Raw genomic sequence first — 16,458 nt, 5'->3', positions numbered from 1 at the left:
GACTGACGTCACTGAGATATGCTCATGATGTGAAATGCGCCACTGTGCTGCGCACGTAGCGAACGATAAATGGGACACGGCGTTGGCGAATGGCCCACTTCGTACCGTGATTTCTCAGCCGACAGTCATTGTAGAACGTGTTGTCGTGTGCCACAGGACACGTGTATAGCTAAGAATGCCAGGCCGCCGTCAACGGAGGCATTTCCAGCAGACAGACGACTTTACGAGGGGTATGGTGATCGGGCTGAGAAGGGCAGGTTGGTCGCTTCGTCAAATCGCAGCCGATACCCATAGGGATGTGTCCACGGTGCAGCGCCTGTGGCGAAGATGGTTGGCGCAGGGACATGTGGCGCGTGCGAGGGGTCCAGGCGCAGCCCGAGTGACGTCAGCACGCGAGGATCGGCGCATCCGCCGCCAAGCGGTGGCAGCCCTGCACGCCACGTCAACCGCCATTCTTCAGCATGTGCAAGACACCCTGGCTGTTCCAATATCGACCAGAACAATTTCCCGTCGATTGCTTGAAGGAGGCCTGCACTCCCGGCGTCCGCTCAGAAGACTACCATTGACTCCACAGCATAGACGTGCACGCCTGGCATGGTGCCGGGCTAGAGCGACTTGGATGAGGGAATGGCAGAACGTCGTGTTCTCCGATGAGTCACGCTTCTGTTCTGTCAGTGATAGTCACCGCAGACGAGTGTGGCGTCGGCGTGGAGAAAGGTCAAATCCGGCAGTAACTGTGGAGCGCCCTACCGCTAGACAACGCGGCATCATGGTTTGGGGCGCTATTGCGTATGATTCCACGTCACCTCTAGTGCGTATTCAAGGCATGTTAAATGCCCACCGCTACGTGCAGCATGTGCTGCGGCCGGTGGCACTCCCGTACCTTCAGGGGCTGCCCAATGCTCTGTTTCAGCAGGATAATGCCCGCCCACACACTGCTCGCATCTCCCAACAGGCTCTACGAGGTGTACAGATGCTTCCGTGGCCAGCGTACTCTCCGGATCTCTCACCAATCAAACACGTGTGGGATCTCATTGGATGCCGTTTGCAAACTCTGCCCCAGCCTCGTACGGACGACCAACTGTGGCAAATGGTTGACAGAGAATGGAGAACCATCCCTCAGGACACCATCCGCACTCTTAATGACTCTGTACCTCGACGTGTTTCTGCGTGCATCGCCGCTCGCGGTGGTCCTACATCCTACTGAGTCGATGCCGTGCGCATTGTGTAACCTGCATATCGGTTTGAAATAAACATCAATTATTCATCCGTGCCGTCTCTGTTTTTTCCCCAACTTTCATCCCTTTCGAACCACTCCTCCTTGGTGTTGCATTGTCACTGTCAGTTAGTGTACATTTTCAGAATGTATATAAAACTGCAATTTTCATAAAACAAAATTGGTAGGGGCAGCTGATTCACTTGGTATATCATTATGCCTGAATTTTCATTGGTTAATATAAAAGATATTTTAATTTGTTATTTTACCAGCTTTTAGTAAAATGGTACTAATAATTAGAATCCATAATTACTTGACACCCTCACGTACATATTTACTTTAGAGGTCTTTTTTAAAAAAATTTAAAATATTATATAAGTATCATTTTAAGCCTCTAACCTTCTTGGAGCCAGGTGGTAATGTGAGCACCCGCCCTTTAAATTGCCAAAGCCGATCAGATTGGCCTTTAAAAATCCAGTTGGAAGTTGCCAGAGCCGATGACATCTGCTGGCTTAAAATTCTTTGATATACATAATTTTGTGGCAACCTATAGTGACCGGTCGGTAAGAGATTGCTCCTTGCAGTGAGTGGATTTGCAACAGCAAAATGGCAAGTGGTTCCCGTGATATTTTTTCAGCAGGTATTGATGACGATAAATTAATGTAGTATTTGGAACAATGCGAAGTTAGCACGGATGATTTACCAGATAGCGATAGTGAATTTAGTTCAATCAATCAATACTGATCTGCATTTAGGGCAGTCGCCCAGGTGGCAGATTCCCTATCTGTTGCTTTCCTAGCCTTTTCCTAAATGATCAGAGAGTAGCGACGAAATTATAGCAGACACACCCCCGGAATCACCGAAGTTAAGAAGACACTTTTATTTGTTTCTAATGGCACTAAAGCTACTGTGAATATGGTGGTACATGAAACTAGTGATGATGATGATGATGTCTCTGGAGAACATTTTGTGGAAATTTCTCCCAATGAACCCGACAACATTCCTCAACCTCTTGTCTCCTTCATGGAACTTCTTGGATCTAAACATGCCCCCCGTCTGATTCTCCGCCCATACCATACTTCAATTTACTTTTCACTTTCTCTCTCCTTAACTTTATAGTCACATATAGTCCTCTATCATTGCATAAATTCTGGTTCTCACGACCCAAGTGTAGCATGCCTGCCTCTCACCCGAAGGTCATGTGTTCGTTTCCCGGTCAGGTCAAGAATTTTTACCTGGGCCTGAGGATTGGTTCAAGGTCCACTCCACCTAAGTGATTGCAACTGAGGAGATATCTGAGGGTGAGAGGGCAACCCTGGTCTAGATAACAAAGAATGATTGAATGAGAAAATTTGTTTCGCTGACCATGCCTCACCTTGTAAACTTCAGGTCTTCGAACTGAGCAGCAGTCGCTTGGTAGGCCAAAGCAAATCAGGGCTTTAGCGCCATAGATTTTTTAATTATGTATACTCTGCTGTATTGTAAAATTCTTTTAAAATAGATATTAGAGCTGAAAACGAGAAAAGGTTTTTGCAAAAACAAAAACTATAGTATCAACTATTATTGTTTATTTTTTAATAATTCAGAATTACTTTTTATACTATGTCATCCGCACGTAGAAAATTTCCTGTCACTGTGTGCCATACATGTACGCGAATTTTATCAGTGAGTAACACTGTCTTGTTTTTACTAGTGACATGTTTGAATTTTTACTGTTCATGTTTTTATTTTTGTCATACAGATTAATTATTCTCTATAATTGTATTTAGAAATACATTATATATCATTACGTATGTTCTTTTGTATCGTAAATGATTTTCGAAAGTATATATTGACAAAGTGTGAAAATATTTTTCCCTTCCTAAAAATAAATGTTATCGACAACTATAAATCAACAATAAAATATTTCTGATACTTTATATCACTCTAAATCAGTTATTTATCCTATGTAGTTTATATGTAAAAAATTTCTTGCTGGTATTTGCCATACATCGGTAGATATACGCAAATTTTAAAATACATGTATTTCCACTAAAAACGGCCTGGCACTTTAGAGTAGTAAAGTGGAGGCGGAGCTCTGGCCTCGTCCAACTGATGATGAGCGGCTGACCAGATCGGCCCCTGGCCCGAAGAGGGTTAAGAAGAAGAGACCAAGCAAGTGTCTGTGTGGGTCACATAGCTGTCAGCTTGTATTTGAGAGATAGTGCGTTCAAACCCCACGGTCAGTAGCCCTGAAGATGATTTTCCATGGTTTCCAGCTTTTCACACCAGGCTGTACCTTAATCAAGGCCACAGTTGCTCCCTTCCTTATCTCATCGTTGCCATAAGATCTATCTGTTTTGGTGCGATGTAAAGCAAGTTGTAAAACAAATAATAATAATAATAATAATAATAATAATAATAATAATAATAATAATAATAATAATAATAATAATAATAATAATAATAGAGAGAAGAGTGCTATGATAGTCATCATTTCCTTTGATGCATACCAAATTCCAAATGATGACTCTGCTCTACAAATTAACAAAAAGAAAATATTGTCTTAGCTTAATAATATTGTGAGCCTGAGAATGAGTGTCGTCTTTTAACTTAAAAATGATCTGTCAGAGTATTATTTTATGCTTGTAGAATATAATTAAAATTTAAACCTATATTCATGCCCAAAAAATCTGTATTAGAGAAAGGAATGAAAAGCATAGATACCAGGTGAGTTGGCTGCATAGTAAGTCATGTTATTGTAAGCTTGCTTTCAAGAGATGGTGGATTTGAATCACACTGTTGGCAGCACTGAACATGGCTTTCCATTGTTTCAATTTTGCCAGGCTGAGTGGTTCAGACGGTTGAGGCGCTGGCCTTCTGACCTCAACATGGCAGGTTTGATCATGGTGGTATTTGAAGGTGCTGTAATACGTCAGACTCATGTCAGTAGATTTACTGGCACGTAAAAGAACTCATGTGGGACAAAATTCTGGCACCGGGCGAGTTGGCCGTGCGCGTAGAGGTGCGCGGCTGTGAGCTTGCATCCGGGAGATAGTAGGTTCGAATCCCACTATCGGCAGCCCTGAAGATGGTTTTCCGTGGTTTCCCATTTTCACACCAGGCAAATGCTGGGGCTGTACCTTAATTAAGGCCACGGCCGCTTCCTTCCAACTCCTAGGCCTTTCCTATCCCATCATCGCCATAAGACCTATCTGTGTCGGTGCGACGTAAAGCCCCTAGCAAAAAAGAAAAATTCTGGCACCTCGGCGTCTCCAAAAAATATAAAAATAGTTCGTGGAATGTAAAGCAAATGACATTGTTTCAATTTGACACCAGGTAATTGCTGGGACTGTACCTTCATTTATGCCATTCGTACTCTTTCCTATTCCATTGTTGCTGAAGATCTATGTGCATTGGTGTGTCATACAATGACCAGTTCTGGGCAAGTTGGCTGTGTGGTTAGGGGCACGCAGCTGTGAAGGTGATGATGGGTTCGAGCCCCAGTGTCACAGCCCTGATGGTTTTCCATGGTTTCCCATTTTCACACCAGGCAAATGCTGGGGCTGTATCTTACATAAGGCCACGGCCGTTTCCTTCCCATTCCTAGATCTTTCCTATCCCATCGTCTCCATAAGACCTATCTGTGTTGGTGCGGCATAAAGTAAATTTTAAAAATAACTAACAACAGAAGAAAAATGTTGTTGTCTGTGTGATGATACAGTTTGACCTACTATTACCTAAAAGAACGTGCGATCATATATAAATAAAATCACTGCTTTAGTTCCATATTTCTGAAGTTTTAAATGAAAGTTCAAGAGGACTGAAAGCATGAAAATTGGTTTAAGAAGCTGTACTTTCTAAGATCTTCAGATTCAATCTACTGTGTTTGAAGGACTTGCTAATTATTGAATTGGTAACTTCATGTTTTGAACATTATATGCACACTACATACCAGAATAAGATGCAGAGTGACATCTGGATGTGTTAGTGACATCAGGCTATAGGTGTTTTATCAAAAATATTGTGATTTTAAGGCTGAAGAATCATAACATTGCCCTTATATGTTGTGTTTTCAGAAGATTTTTTTATAATTAACTACATGCAGTAGTAAGGAGGTTGTTTTTTCTAAATATGTGGGAATTTTTTGTTTTGTGCTAGCTCTCCGAAGATTGCGTGCATCGAATCAAGTGGAGGAGGACATCGAAGAGATGAGAGCTGAAGAGCGAGCACAACAGGCGGAGGCAACCATCTCCATGACGGAGCTCATCTGTTCACCTACGTTGAGATCGCCACTCATCATCGGTGTTGTGATGCAGCTCTCTCAACAATTATCAGGGATCAATGCTGTGAGTAAGCATTTCGTCACTTTAAGTTGCACCCAGAAACTTCGTTTTGGTCAAGAAGATAATTATGGTTTCAACTGTGTTCGCTCTTTCCAGTCGGAAATGGATTTTTCTGTTGAAAATATAATTTAATGGCTCTTTTTTCGGTAACAGTATTGCTATTTTTGCTGTGGTACTTGTGATTAAAAATGGCATATACAAAATTATGTGAAATTATCTTTCATATTGTGATCTTTCTTACTTAAAATTTCCACTCAAACTTATTTGTGTACTGATGTCATTCTACGCCATCTTTCCACTGACAGCTCGGAATATACCACTTATTGCAATTTACATAGTTCATCATGTAGGTCCGTATTGATACAGCTTAATTAAGAACTAGTATTTAGGTTTCATGGTCCACCCAATCAATACACTTCACTTTACAAGTGAGAACACATTCATTGTTAAAATATGTTATACATTCTTTGGTACATGTTTCGTCCAATTTAAGACTTCTTCAGCCATAGCATCTCGTATCTAATTAAAATACATAACTATTACTGTCTAATAATTTAAAATGGATGAACCCATGTCCTTTCTGAAATGTTTGAAATTACACTAAAAACAATACACACTGTTTTTCCATAAAACTGTCCATCACTTTCTTACAAAAATACTTCACGTGTTGAAATTTGATACTAAATAATATTTCTTGAGATTTAAACCTATGGTGGCTTCAGTGTACTGAGTAAGGTAGATTTTGAACTTTGGCATCGGAAATGGGAGAATGGAACTTTATCATCAACTGAAGAATACTGAAGCTTTAAATCTAACGAAAATTTTTGAAAAGACAAGGTCTGGAAAGAAAAGGATATATATACATATTAGTTGGTTTGAACTCTCAGAGACCGGGCGAGTTGGCCATGCGGTTAGAGGGGCGCGGTTGTGAGCTTGCATCTGGGAGATGGTAGGTTCGAATCCCACTGTTGGCAGCCCTGAAGATGGTTTTCCGTGGTTTCCCATTTTCACACCAGCCAAATGCTGGGGCTGTACCGTAATTAAGGCCATGGCTGCTTCCTTCCAACTCCTAGGCCTTTCCTATCCCATCATCGCCATAAGACCTATCTGTGTCGGTGCGACGTAAAGCCACCAGCAAAAAAAAAATAGAACTCTCAGAAATTGAAAGATGAGTTTTCGTTATGATTATGTAACACAGAAACTTACCTTCAAAATTGGTGTACCTCACTATAGCCGGTTCCCATCCTAGCTCTGACCTGCTTCTCGCCACGCTACTGCGCGTGTAATAATTTTGTTTCCTCTCGCCCGGCGGAACTTGGCTGGGGGCGGTAGGAGGAGGAGAAGCAGCGCTATTAGTAGGGGGAAGGGGAAACTGCTCCGCTTATATGCAGAACGGAAGGGTGGGTTGTTTGTTTTAGCAGAGGTAACTTCAAACTATTAATTATGCTTGATGTTAAAAGTAACGGTATCTGTTCATATAATGGATTTTTATTCTCTTGTAAGTCATTCAAATCGTTTATTTTATAACTCTGGTCCAAACCTATAGAAATATTTTCATATATACTCAACACGTTCCCTTTGTTCACTTTATTAAATATGGTCAAGTGTCGATTTATATCGGTACATTGGTGACCCACATATTCCATGTGGATACTCGTAGCAGAATACTTCCTGTGCCCATTACCATTGATGTATTCCTGATACTGTACTTAGTTTGAAAGATCCTACCTGTTTAACCGATGTACGTGACAAAGCATTGATTGTACTTAAGTTTGTAAATTCCTGAACCTAAGGAATTTTCTTTACTGTACTTTACACTATTATGGTCGTAAAAAAAAGACCATTATTGTTGAAAATGAAACCTGATAGTCATGTCTGTTAAATAATTTTGTGATTTACAAAATCCTTGGGTTTGTAAACGTAAAAGTAGCGCACTTTGAATTCTTGCAATTCTCTGGTGCTAGTCATAAGTTGTTATTTTTACTTTACTTATAATTTTTGTAATACTATTCATTACTTTATTTTATTAACAGGATTAAAAAATTATAAGTAAAGTAAAAAGAAAGAACAACATAAGACTAGCATCAGAGAATCGTAAGAATTCAAAGTACGCTACTTTTACATTTATAAGCCCAGGGATTTTCCAAACCACAAAATTATTTATGAAACACGACTATCAGGTTTCATTTTCAACACCAATGGTCATTTATTTTAAAGCCTTAATAGTGTAAATTACAGTAAAGAAAATTACTTAGGTTCAGGAATTTAAAAAACTTAAGTGCGATCAATGCTTTTTCACGTACGTCGGACAAACAGATAGGAGCTTTCAAACTAGGTATCAGGAACACGTCAGCGCTAAGACACAGGAAGTATTGTGCTATGAGTGCCCACATGGAAGATGCGGGTCACCAATATAAATCAACAAAGGGAACCTGATGAGTGTATATGAAAATATTTATATAGGTTTGGACAAGAGTTATAATATGAAAAACAATTTGAACAACTTACAAGGGCATAAAAATCCATTATATATGAATGGATACTATTAATTTTAACATCGCGCATAATTAGAAACAAACAAACAAACAACCCACCCTACTAATAGCGCTGCTTCTCCTCCTCATACCGCCCCCAGCCAAGTTCCGCCGGGCGAGAGGAAACATAATTATAACACACGCAGTAGCATAACGAGAAGCAGGTCAGAGCTAGACTAGAATGGGATCCGGCTATAGTGAGGTTCACTAATTTTGAGGGTAAGTTTCTGTGTTATGTAATCATAACAAAAACTCATCTTTAAATTTCTGAGAGTTAAAACCAACTAATCTATCTATATATAAAACTAGCAAGATATCCGTGCTTCGCTATGGCTTTAAAATGAAAGTTATTATTCTAAGTTTTTATGTTGGAGAGTCCACTGTCAGCTGAGCTTGTAAAATACGTCCTCAGTTCGTACGTCAAACCGTTTTTGCGGAATGATTATTTATTTTATAATCTACCACTCACATGGTTCATGTTTGTGGGTTACTGTAGTCACGTCCTAGTTCGTGAACCAAGGGCAATGGCTGAGTGGCCTAGTAAGTGGTCCTGACAGTCGGGATACCAATTGCTATGGAATGGGAGTGAGCATCTCGGACATATTCTGAGTCCTGGCCCTCCTTGTGCTCAGGCGGCTAGGAATATACAATTCACCGGTGGTCCATAACCCATCAGAGGAGAGATCCTCACTTGGACTATATGCAAGTAGGGTAGCATCCTGCTTCATGAATTTACCGAGCTCAGAACATTTTAAGCAAGCCTCGGACCTATGGGAGTAATGGAGTTCCACTCCCATTTGACAGGCAAGGGACTCCTTGGAAACAACTTAGCGAACGAAATGAAATTTGATGGGGAGCTATCAATATTAATGGGGCTTATGGAAGAAAGAAGGTAGAACTGGCTGAGTCAGCAAAGAGGACACATCTGGATGTGCTAGGAGTAAGTGATACTCGGGTAAGGGGAGATAACGAGGAAGAGATAGGAGGTTATAAAGTGTACTTGATGGGTGTTAGAAAGGGAAGGGCAGAGTCTGGGGTAGGGCTCTTTATCAGGAATACCATTGCACGTAACATAGTTTCTGTTAGGCATGTAAATGAGGGAATGATGTGGGTAGATTTGTCAATTGGAGGAATTAGGACAAGAATTGTGTCCGTGTATTCACCATGTGAGGGTGCAGATGAGGATGAAGTTGACAAGTTTTATGAAGCATTGAGTGACATCGTGGTCAGGGTCAACAGCAAGGATAGAATAGTGCTAATGGGCGACTTCAATGCGAGAGTTGGGAATAGAACTGAAGGATACGAAAGGGTGATTGGTAAATGTGGGGAAGATATGGAAGCTAATGGGAATGGGAAGCGTTTGCTGGACTTCTGTGCTAGTATGAGTTTAGCAGTTACGAATACATTCTTCAAGCATAAGGCTATTCACCGCTACACATGGGAGGCTAGAGGTACCAGATCCATAATAGACTATATCTTAACAGACTTTGAATTCAGGAAATCCACTAGGAATGTACGAGGTTTTTGCGGATTTTTCGATGATACAGACCACTGTCTGATCTGTAGTGAACTAAGTATCTCTAGGCCTAAGGTAGAGAAAGTGAAATCTGTCTGCAAACGAATAAGGGTAGAAAATCTCCAGGACGAGGAAATTAGACAGAAGTACATGGATATGATCAGTGAGAAGTTTCGAACAGTAGACAGAAAGCAGGTTCAGGATATAGAAACTGAATGGGTGGCATACAGGAATGCTGTAGTAGAAACAGCAAGGGAATGCCTAGGAACAACTGTGTGTAAAGATGGAAAAAGGTGAACCTCTTGGTGGAATGGTGAAGTGAGAGCAGCCTGTAAATGTAATAAGAAGGCTTATCAGAAATGGCTCCAAACAAGGGCCGAGGCACACAGGGATTTGTACGTAGATGAAAGAAACAGAGCGAAACAAATACTTTTTGAATCCAAAAAGAAGTCATGGGAAGATTTTGGTAATAACCTGGAAAGGATAGGTCAAGCAGCAGGAAAACCTTTCTGGACAGTAATAAAGAATCTTAGGAAGGGAGAGAAAAAGAAAATGAACAGTGTTCTGAGTAATTCAGGTGAACTCATAATAGATCCCAGGGAATCACTAGAGAGGTGGAGGGAATATTTTGAACATCTTCTCAATGTAAAAGGAAATCATCGTGGTGGTGTTGCAAACAGCCAAGCTCATGGGGAGAAGGAAAATGATGGCGAAATTATGCTTGAGGAAGTGGAAAGGATGGTAAATAAACTCCATTGTCATAAAGCAGCAGGAACAGATGAAATTAGACCTGAAATGGTAAAGTATAGTGGGAAGGCAGGGATGAAATGGCTTTATCAAATAATAAGATTAGCATGGAGTGTTGGTAAGGTACCTTCAGATTGGGCAAAAGCAGTAATTGCACCTATCTATAAGCAAGGGAACAGGGAGGATTGCAACAACTATCGAGGTATCTCATTCATTAGTATACCAGGCAAAGTATTCACTGGCATCTTGGAAGGGAGGGTGCGATCAGTCGTTGAGAGGAAGTTGGATGAAAACCAGTGTGGTTTCAGACCACAGAGAGGCTGTCAGGATGAGATTTTCAGTATGCGCCAGGTAATAGAAAAATGCTACGAAAGGAATAGGCAGTTGTGTTTGTTTCATAAATCTAGAGAAAGCATATGACAGGGTACCGAGGGAAAAGATGTTCGCTATACTGGAGGACTATGGAATTAAAGGTAGATTATTAAAATCAATCAAAGGCATTTATGTTGTTGGGCTTCAGTGAGAATTGATGGTAGAATGAGTTCTTGGTTCAGGGTACTTACAGGGGTTACACAAGGCTGTCATCTTTCACCTTTGCTGTTCGTAGTTTACATGGATCATCTGCTGAAAGGTATAAAATGGCAGGGAGGGGTTCAGTTAGGTGGAAATGTAGTAAGCAGTCTGGCGTATGCTGACGACTTGGTCTTAATGGCAGATTGTGCCGAAAGCCTGTAGTCTAATATCTTGGAACATGAAAATGGGTGCAATGACTATGGTATGAAAATTAGCCTCTCGAAGAGTAAATTGATGTCGGTAGGTAAGAAATTCAACAGAACTGAATGTCAGATTAGTGATACAAAGCTAGAACAGGTCGATAATTTCAAGTATTTAGGTTGTGTATTTTCCCAAGATGGTAATACAGTAAGTGAGATTGAATCAAGGTGTAGTAAAGCTAATGCAGTGAGCTCACAGTTGTGATCAGCAGTATTCTGTAAGAAGGAACTCAGCTCCCAGACGAAACTATCTTTACATCGGTCTGTTTTCAGACCAACTTTGCTCGGGAGCAAAAGCTGGGGGGACTCAGGATATCTTACGAATAAGTTAGAAATAACAGACATTAAAGTAGCAAGAATTATTGCTGGTACAAACAGGGGGGAACAATGACAGGAGGGTACTCGGAATGAGGAGATAAAGGCTAATTTAGGAATGAACGGGATGGATGAAGCTGTACGCATAAACCGGCTTCGGTGGTGGGGTCATGTGAGGCGAATGGAGGATAGGTTACCTAGGAGAATAATGGACTCTGTATGGAGGGTAAGAGAAGTAGACGGAGACCAAGACGACGATGGTTAGACTCGGTTTCTAACGATTTAAAGATAAGAGGTATAGAACTAAATGAGGCCACAACACTAGTTGCAAATTGAGGATTGTGGCGACGTTTAGTAAATTCACAGAGGTTTGTAGACTTAACGCTGAAAGGCATAACAGTCTATGATGATGGATGTATGTATGTCTACCACTCACTTGAACCTCGTATGGAAGAGTTTGAATGTTTTAAACCATATCTGATTTAACATCTAGGACATAAAAGCAACCAACCGATGTAATTTTGATTTTGTACATCGAACAGTAATGAAGGAAATACTTTTTTAAGGGGTGAATGTTTTGAAATATTTAACATCTAGGATATAGAAGACCACACTTCATAAAAAGAACATTATGTTCATGCCTGAAATGGTTTTGGAAGAATGGATATTGTGTTCTGAGAGTCAACTACAATCTAAACCTCTTAGTGGAGAAATGTTTTGATGTATACGATATTTTAACCTAGGACATAAAAGGAGACCCTTCTCATAAAATTACAAATTTGTACGCCAAACGGTTTTGGAGAGATGAATATATTAGTTTACGGAGCTAACCTCATTCGACACTTTAGCGGTGGAACGTTTAAAAATATTTCCTATTTCACACCTAGGATTTAAAATATATACCGCTATTTGGAATTTTGTCTTCGTACGTTAAACAGTTTTGGAGGAAGGAATTAATATATTTGTTTTTGGATGTTAACCCCCATTTAACTCTCTGAGGGTTTAAATTTGTTTCAAACCTTCTGTTATTTAGCACCTAGGATATCATTCAATATTTTAACTTCATAATCCAAACGGTTTCATATAAATGTATATTTTTTGTCATCATTCCTCATCCACCAGTCAAAACCCCTTAGCGTTGTATTGTTTTAAGTCCACTTCTTAATTGTATCCTCATAAAAAGAATTAAACTACTTTTACACCCATTTAAGTTGATTCCCTCCTCTCCCCCCAACAAAAAATGCACATTCCTTTATTTTTAAAGGAGATTTCAAATACCAATTTTGATGTCTGTAACATCTTCAGTTGTTGAGATATAAGTATCCACATAAAAGTTATTCAACCTATTTTTCACCTTTCCTCACCTCCATTAACAGGATTTTCAGAAAACAAAAAAATATGTGTTTCTTCATTTTTAAAGGATATTCCAAATACCAATTTGCATGTCTTTAAACTGTTCAGTTTTCGAGATATAGATACACTCATTTTAAAAATTCCCCACCCCCCACCCATTTTCACCCCCTTAGCGACGGTATATCCAGAAAGCCTCCCTTAGTGAGCGCCTACATTGTAATATGAATATATCTCCAAAATTTCATCCTTATGTCCAGTAGTTTTGGTTCGGCGATGATGAATCAGTCAGTCAGTCAGTCAGTCTGGACAAGTTATTTTATATATATATATATAGATAACATGTACTGACTGATTCATTATCGCCGAGCCAAAACTACTGGACATAAAGAAATTAAATTTTGAGGATACATTTATCTTACATTGTAGGTTCTCGCTAAGGGAGGATTTTTGGATATTCTGTCACTAAGGGGGTGAAAAGGGGAGTGGATTTTTAAAATTAGTGTGTCTATATCTCAAAAACTTAACAGTTGAAAGATGTAAAAATGGTGTTTGAAATCTTCATTTAAAATAAGGAAACGCATATTTTTTTGTTTTTGGAAAATCCTTGTAAGGGGTGTGGAAAAAAGTGAAAAAGAGGTTGAGTACCTCTTATGAGGATACTTATATCTCAAAAAATGAAGATGTTACAGTCTTCAAAATCAGTATTTGAAATCATCTTTACAAATAAAGAAACCTCTTTTTTTTTCTTAGAAAATCTTCTTACGAGGGGGTAAACAGGAGTCACCAAGGGGGTGAATTTTTAAAATGAGCAATATATAGTATATCTCAAAAACTTAACATATTACAGACGTGAAAATTGGTATTTTTAATCTCTTTTAAAAATAAAGTACCTAACATGTATTTTCTGTTTTCGGATAAAAACACTTGGGGGGAGGGGGGTAAAATGACTAAAGGTGGGTTAAATTATTTTTAATTAGGATACTGGTAATACAAAACTGAAGATGTTACAGACATGAAAATTGGTATTTGGATCTCCTGTAAAAGTAAAGGAACACGCATAATTTGTTTTTTGAAAGGAAGTGTTGAAGGGGTTGAATTTTTAAAATGAGCATATCTACAGTTTATCAAAAAACCTACCACATATTACAGACATGAAAATTGGTATGTTTAATCTCTTTTAGAATAAAGTAACATGTATTTTTGTTTTGGAAAAACACTTAATGGCTTGGGGTTTGTAAAAAGGGCTGTAAAAGGGGATGAATTCTTTTTATGAGGATACTTACAGTATATCTCAAAAACTGAAGATGACACAGACATGACCAATTGTATTTGGAATCTCTTTTAAAAAAGACACACACATTCTTTTGTTTTCAGAAAATCCAATTGAGGGGGGGGGGCATACATGAATTGAAATGTGAGTTGAATTCTTTGTTTAAGGAACCAAGGACGTTACGGACAAGAAAATTGGTATTTGGAATCTCCTTTAAACATAAACACACACATATTTTGTGGCGGGGGAGGGAGGTGGAATCTGCTTAAGGGGGAGTAAAAGGAGTTGAATTATTTTATATGGATGCAAATAAGAAGTGGACTTGAAACAACACAGCCCTAAGGGGGTTTGACTGGGGAGTGAGAAATGATGACAAAAATATTCATTTATATGAAACCGTTTGAATTATGTTAAAATTTCATATGATATCCTAGGTGTTAAATAACGGAAGGTTTGAAACAAATTTAACTGATCAGAGAGTTAAATGGGGGTTAAGATCCCAAACAAATATATTCATTCCTTCCTCCAAAATGGTTATATGAATGAAGACAAAATTCCAAATGCTAGGTGTGAAATAGGAAATATTTTTTAACGTTCCAACCTAAAAGTGTTATATGAGGTTAGCTCGATAAGCAAAATTATTTATCCCACCAAAACTGTTTGACGTACAAAGTTTAAATTTTATGAGAAGGGTGTTCTTTTATGTCCTAGGTGTAAAATATCATATACTTCAAAATATTTCTCCCCTAAGGGGGTTAGGTGGTGGTTGACACTCAAAAACACAATATCCATTCTTCTGAAACCCTTTCAGGCACTAACTTAGTTATTTTTTATGAAGGTTGATCTTCTATACCCTAGATGTTAATAAATATTTTAAAACATTCACCCCAAAAAAAGTATTCAATCCTCCATTACTGTTCGACGTGCAAAATCAAAATTTCACAGGGTGGTCGCTTTTACATTCCAGATTTTAAATACGATAGGGTTTTAAACATTCAAATTCTTCCGTATGGGGTTCAAATGAGTGTTAGATCAGAAAATAATCATTCCTCCAAAAACGTTTTACAGGCTCAGCTGACAGTAGACTCTCCAAAATGTAAAATCTTGAATAATAATTTTCTACTTTCAGTTTAAAGCTGTAGCAAAGCACAGGTATCTTGCTAGAATGTATATATATCTTTTTCTATCCAGACCTTGTCTTGTCAAAAATTTTCATTACATTTTAAAGCTTCAGTATTTTTCAGTTGATGATAAGGTCCCATTCTCCCATTTCCGAGGTCAAAGTTCAAATTCTGCCTTAGTCAGTACACTGAAGCTACCGTATGTCAAATCTCAAAAAATATTATTTAGAATCAAATTTCAACATGTGAAGAATGTTTGTGAGAAAGTGATGGACAGTTTTATGGAAAAACAGTGTGTAATGTTTTTAGTGTATTTTCAAACATTTCAATAAGGACATGGGTTCATCCATTTTAAATTATTAGACAGTAATAATTATGTATTTTAATCAGATATGGCACCACACCCAGGCGACTGGAGTGGGACATTGATGATGATGATGATGATGATGATGATGATGATGATGATGAATTACATACGAGACGCTATGGCTGAAGAAGTATTAAATTAGACGAAGCATGTACAAAAGAACATATTTTAACATTGAATGTGTTCTCAAGTGTAAAGTGAAGTGTATTGATTGGGTGAACCATTAAACCCAATACTAGTTCTTAATTAAGCATACCACTTAGTCGAGCAGCTCGTCTCCTTTCCCCCATATCTTCCCAGCCCAAACTTTGCAACATTTTTGTAACGTTACTCTTTTGTCAGAAATCGCCCAGAACAAATCAAGCTGCTTTTCTCCTGGTGAGGGTCCCATACACTGGATCCATACTCTAGTTGGTGTCTTACCAGAGACTTATATGCCCTCTCCTTTTCATCCTTTATCTTTATCCTGGTATATTTCATCTGTTTATCTTTACACTGTTACCTTCAAACACTGTTCTACAATGATTCTGTTACTGAGCAAAAACAAGTGTAAATTTGAGTGTGCTGATTACAGATCCTGAAACCTGTTTTTACTGTCATGTCACACTTCAAAAATAATAACATGCTTAGAGCATTTTTAAAAATCTACTTTCTTCATTCATACCTTGATATTTTTCTATTAAATCTCTTGGCACTGTAAGGGTTGAGCATGGTGAGAGGTCCTATTAGGATGTATCAATGATGGTATCCAGGTACCAGAGTCAAAACAATCCAAACAGGATGGATGATTTCTGCTGGTTCCTACAGTGATCAACCTATAGGCCAACATAAGCAAAAAAGCAAAGATCTCAAGCCCTTTTAACAGACATTTTAGAGCTTATTACATATTTCAAGTGTACATTTTCTTATAAAATTATTTAA

The 16,458-nt window shown here is 38.8% G+C and overlaps 1 protein-coding gene across 9 annotated transcripts in view; it reads left to right on the top strand.

Annotated features, from left to right (window-relative positions):
• The window catches only part of Glut1 (Glucose transporter 1), a 250,614-nt gene that overhangs the window by 113,882 nt on the left and 120,274 nt on the right, over positions 1-16,458 (top strand). For all 9 annotated transcript variants that reach the window (XM_067146970.2, XM_067146967.2, XM_067146968.2 and 6 more), the window contains exon 7: positions 5,357-5,544. In XM_067146970.2, coding sequence (XP_067003071.1) covers positions 5,357-5,544 — 188 coding nt within the window. The remainder of the gene's footprint in view (positions 1-5,356; positions 5,545-16,458) is intronic.

The sequence above is a fragment of the Anabrus simplex genome, chromosome 5, assembly GCF_040414725.1.
Source record: "Anabrus simplex isolate iqAnaSimp1 chromosome 5, ASM4041472v1, whole genome shotgun sequence".
Taxonomy (NCBI): Eukaryota; Metazoa; Arthropoda; class Insecta; order Orthoptera; family Tettigoniidae; genus Anabrus; species Anabrus simplex.
Note: the sequence above shows the minus strand (reverse complement) of the source record. Positions and strands in the feature narration are given on the sequence as shown.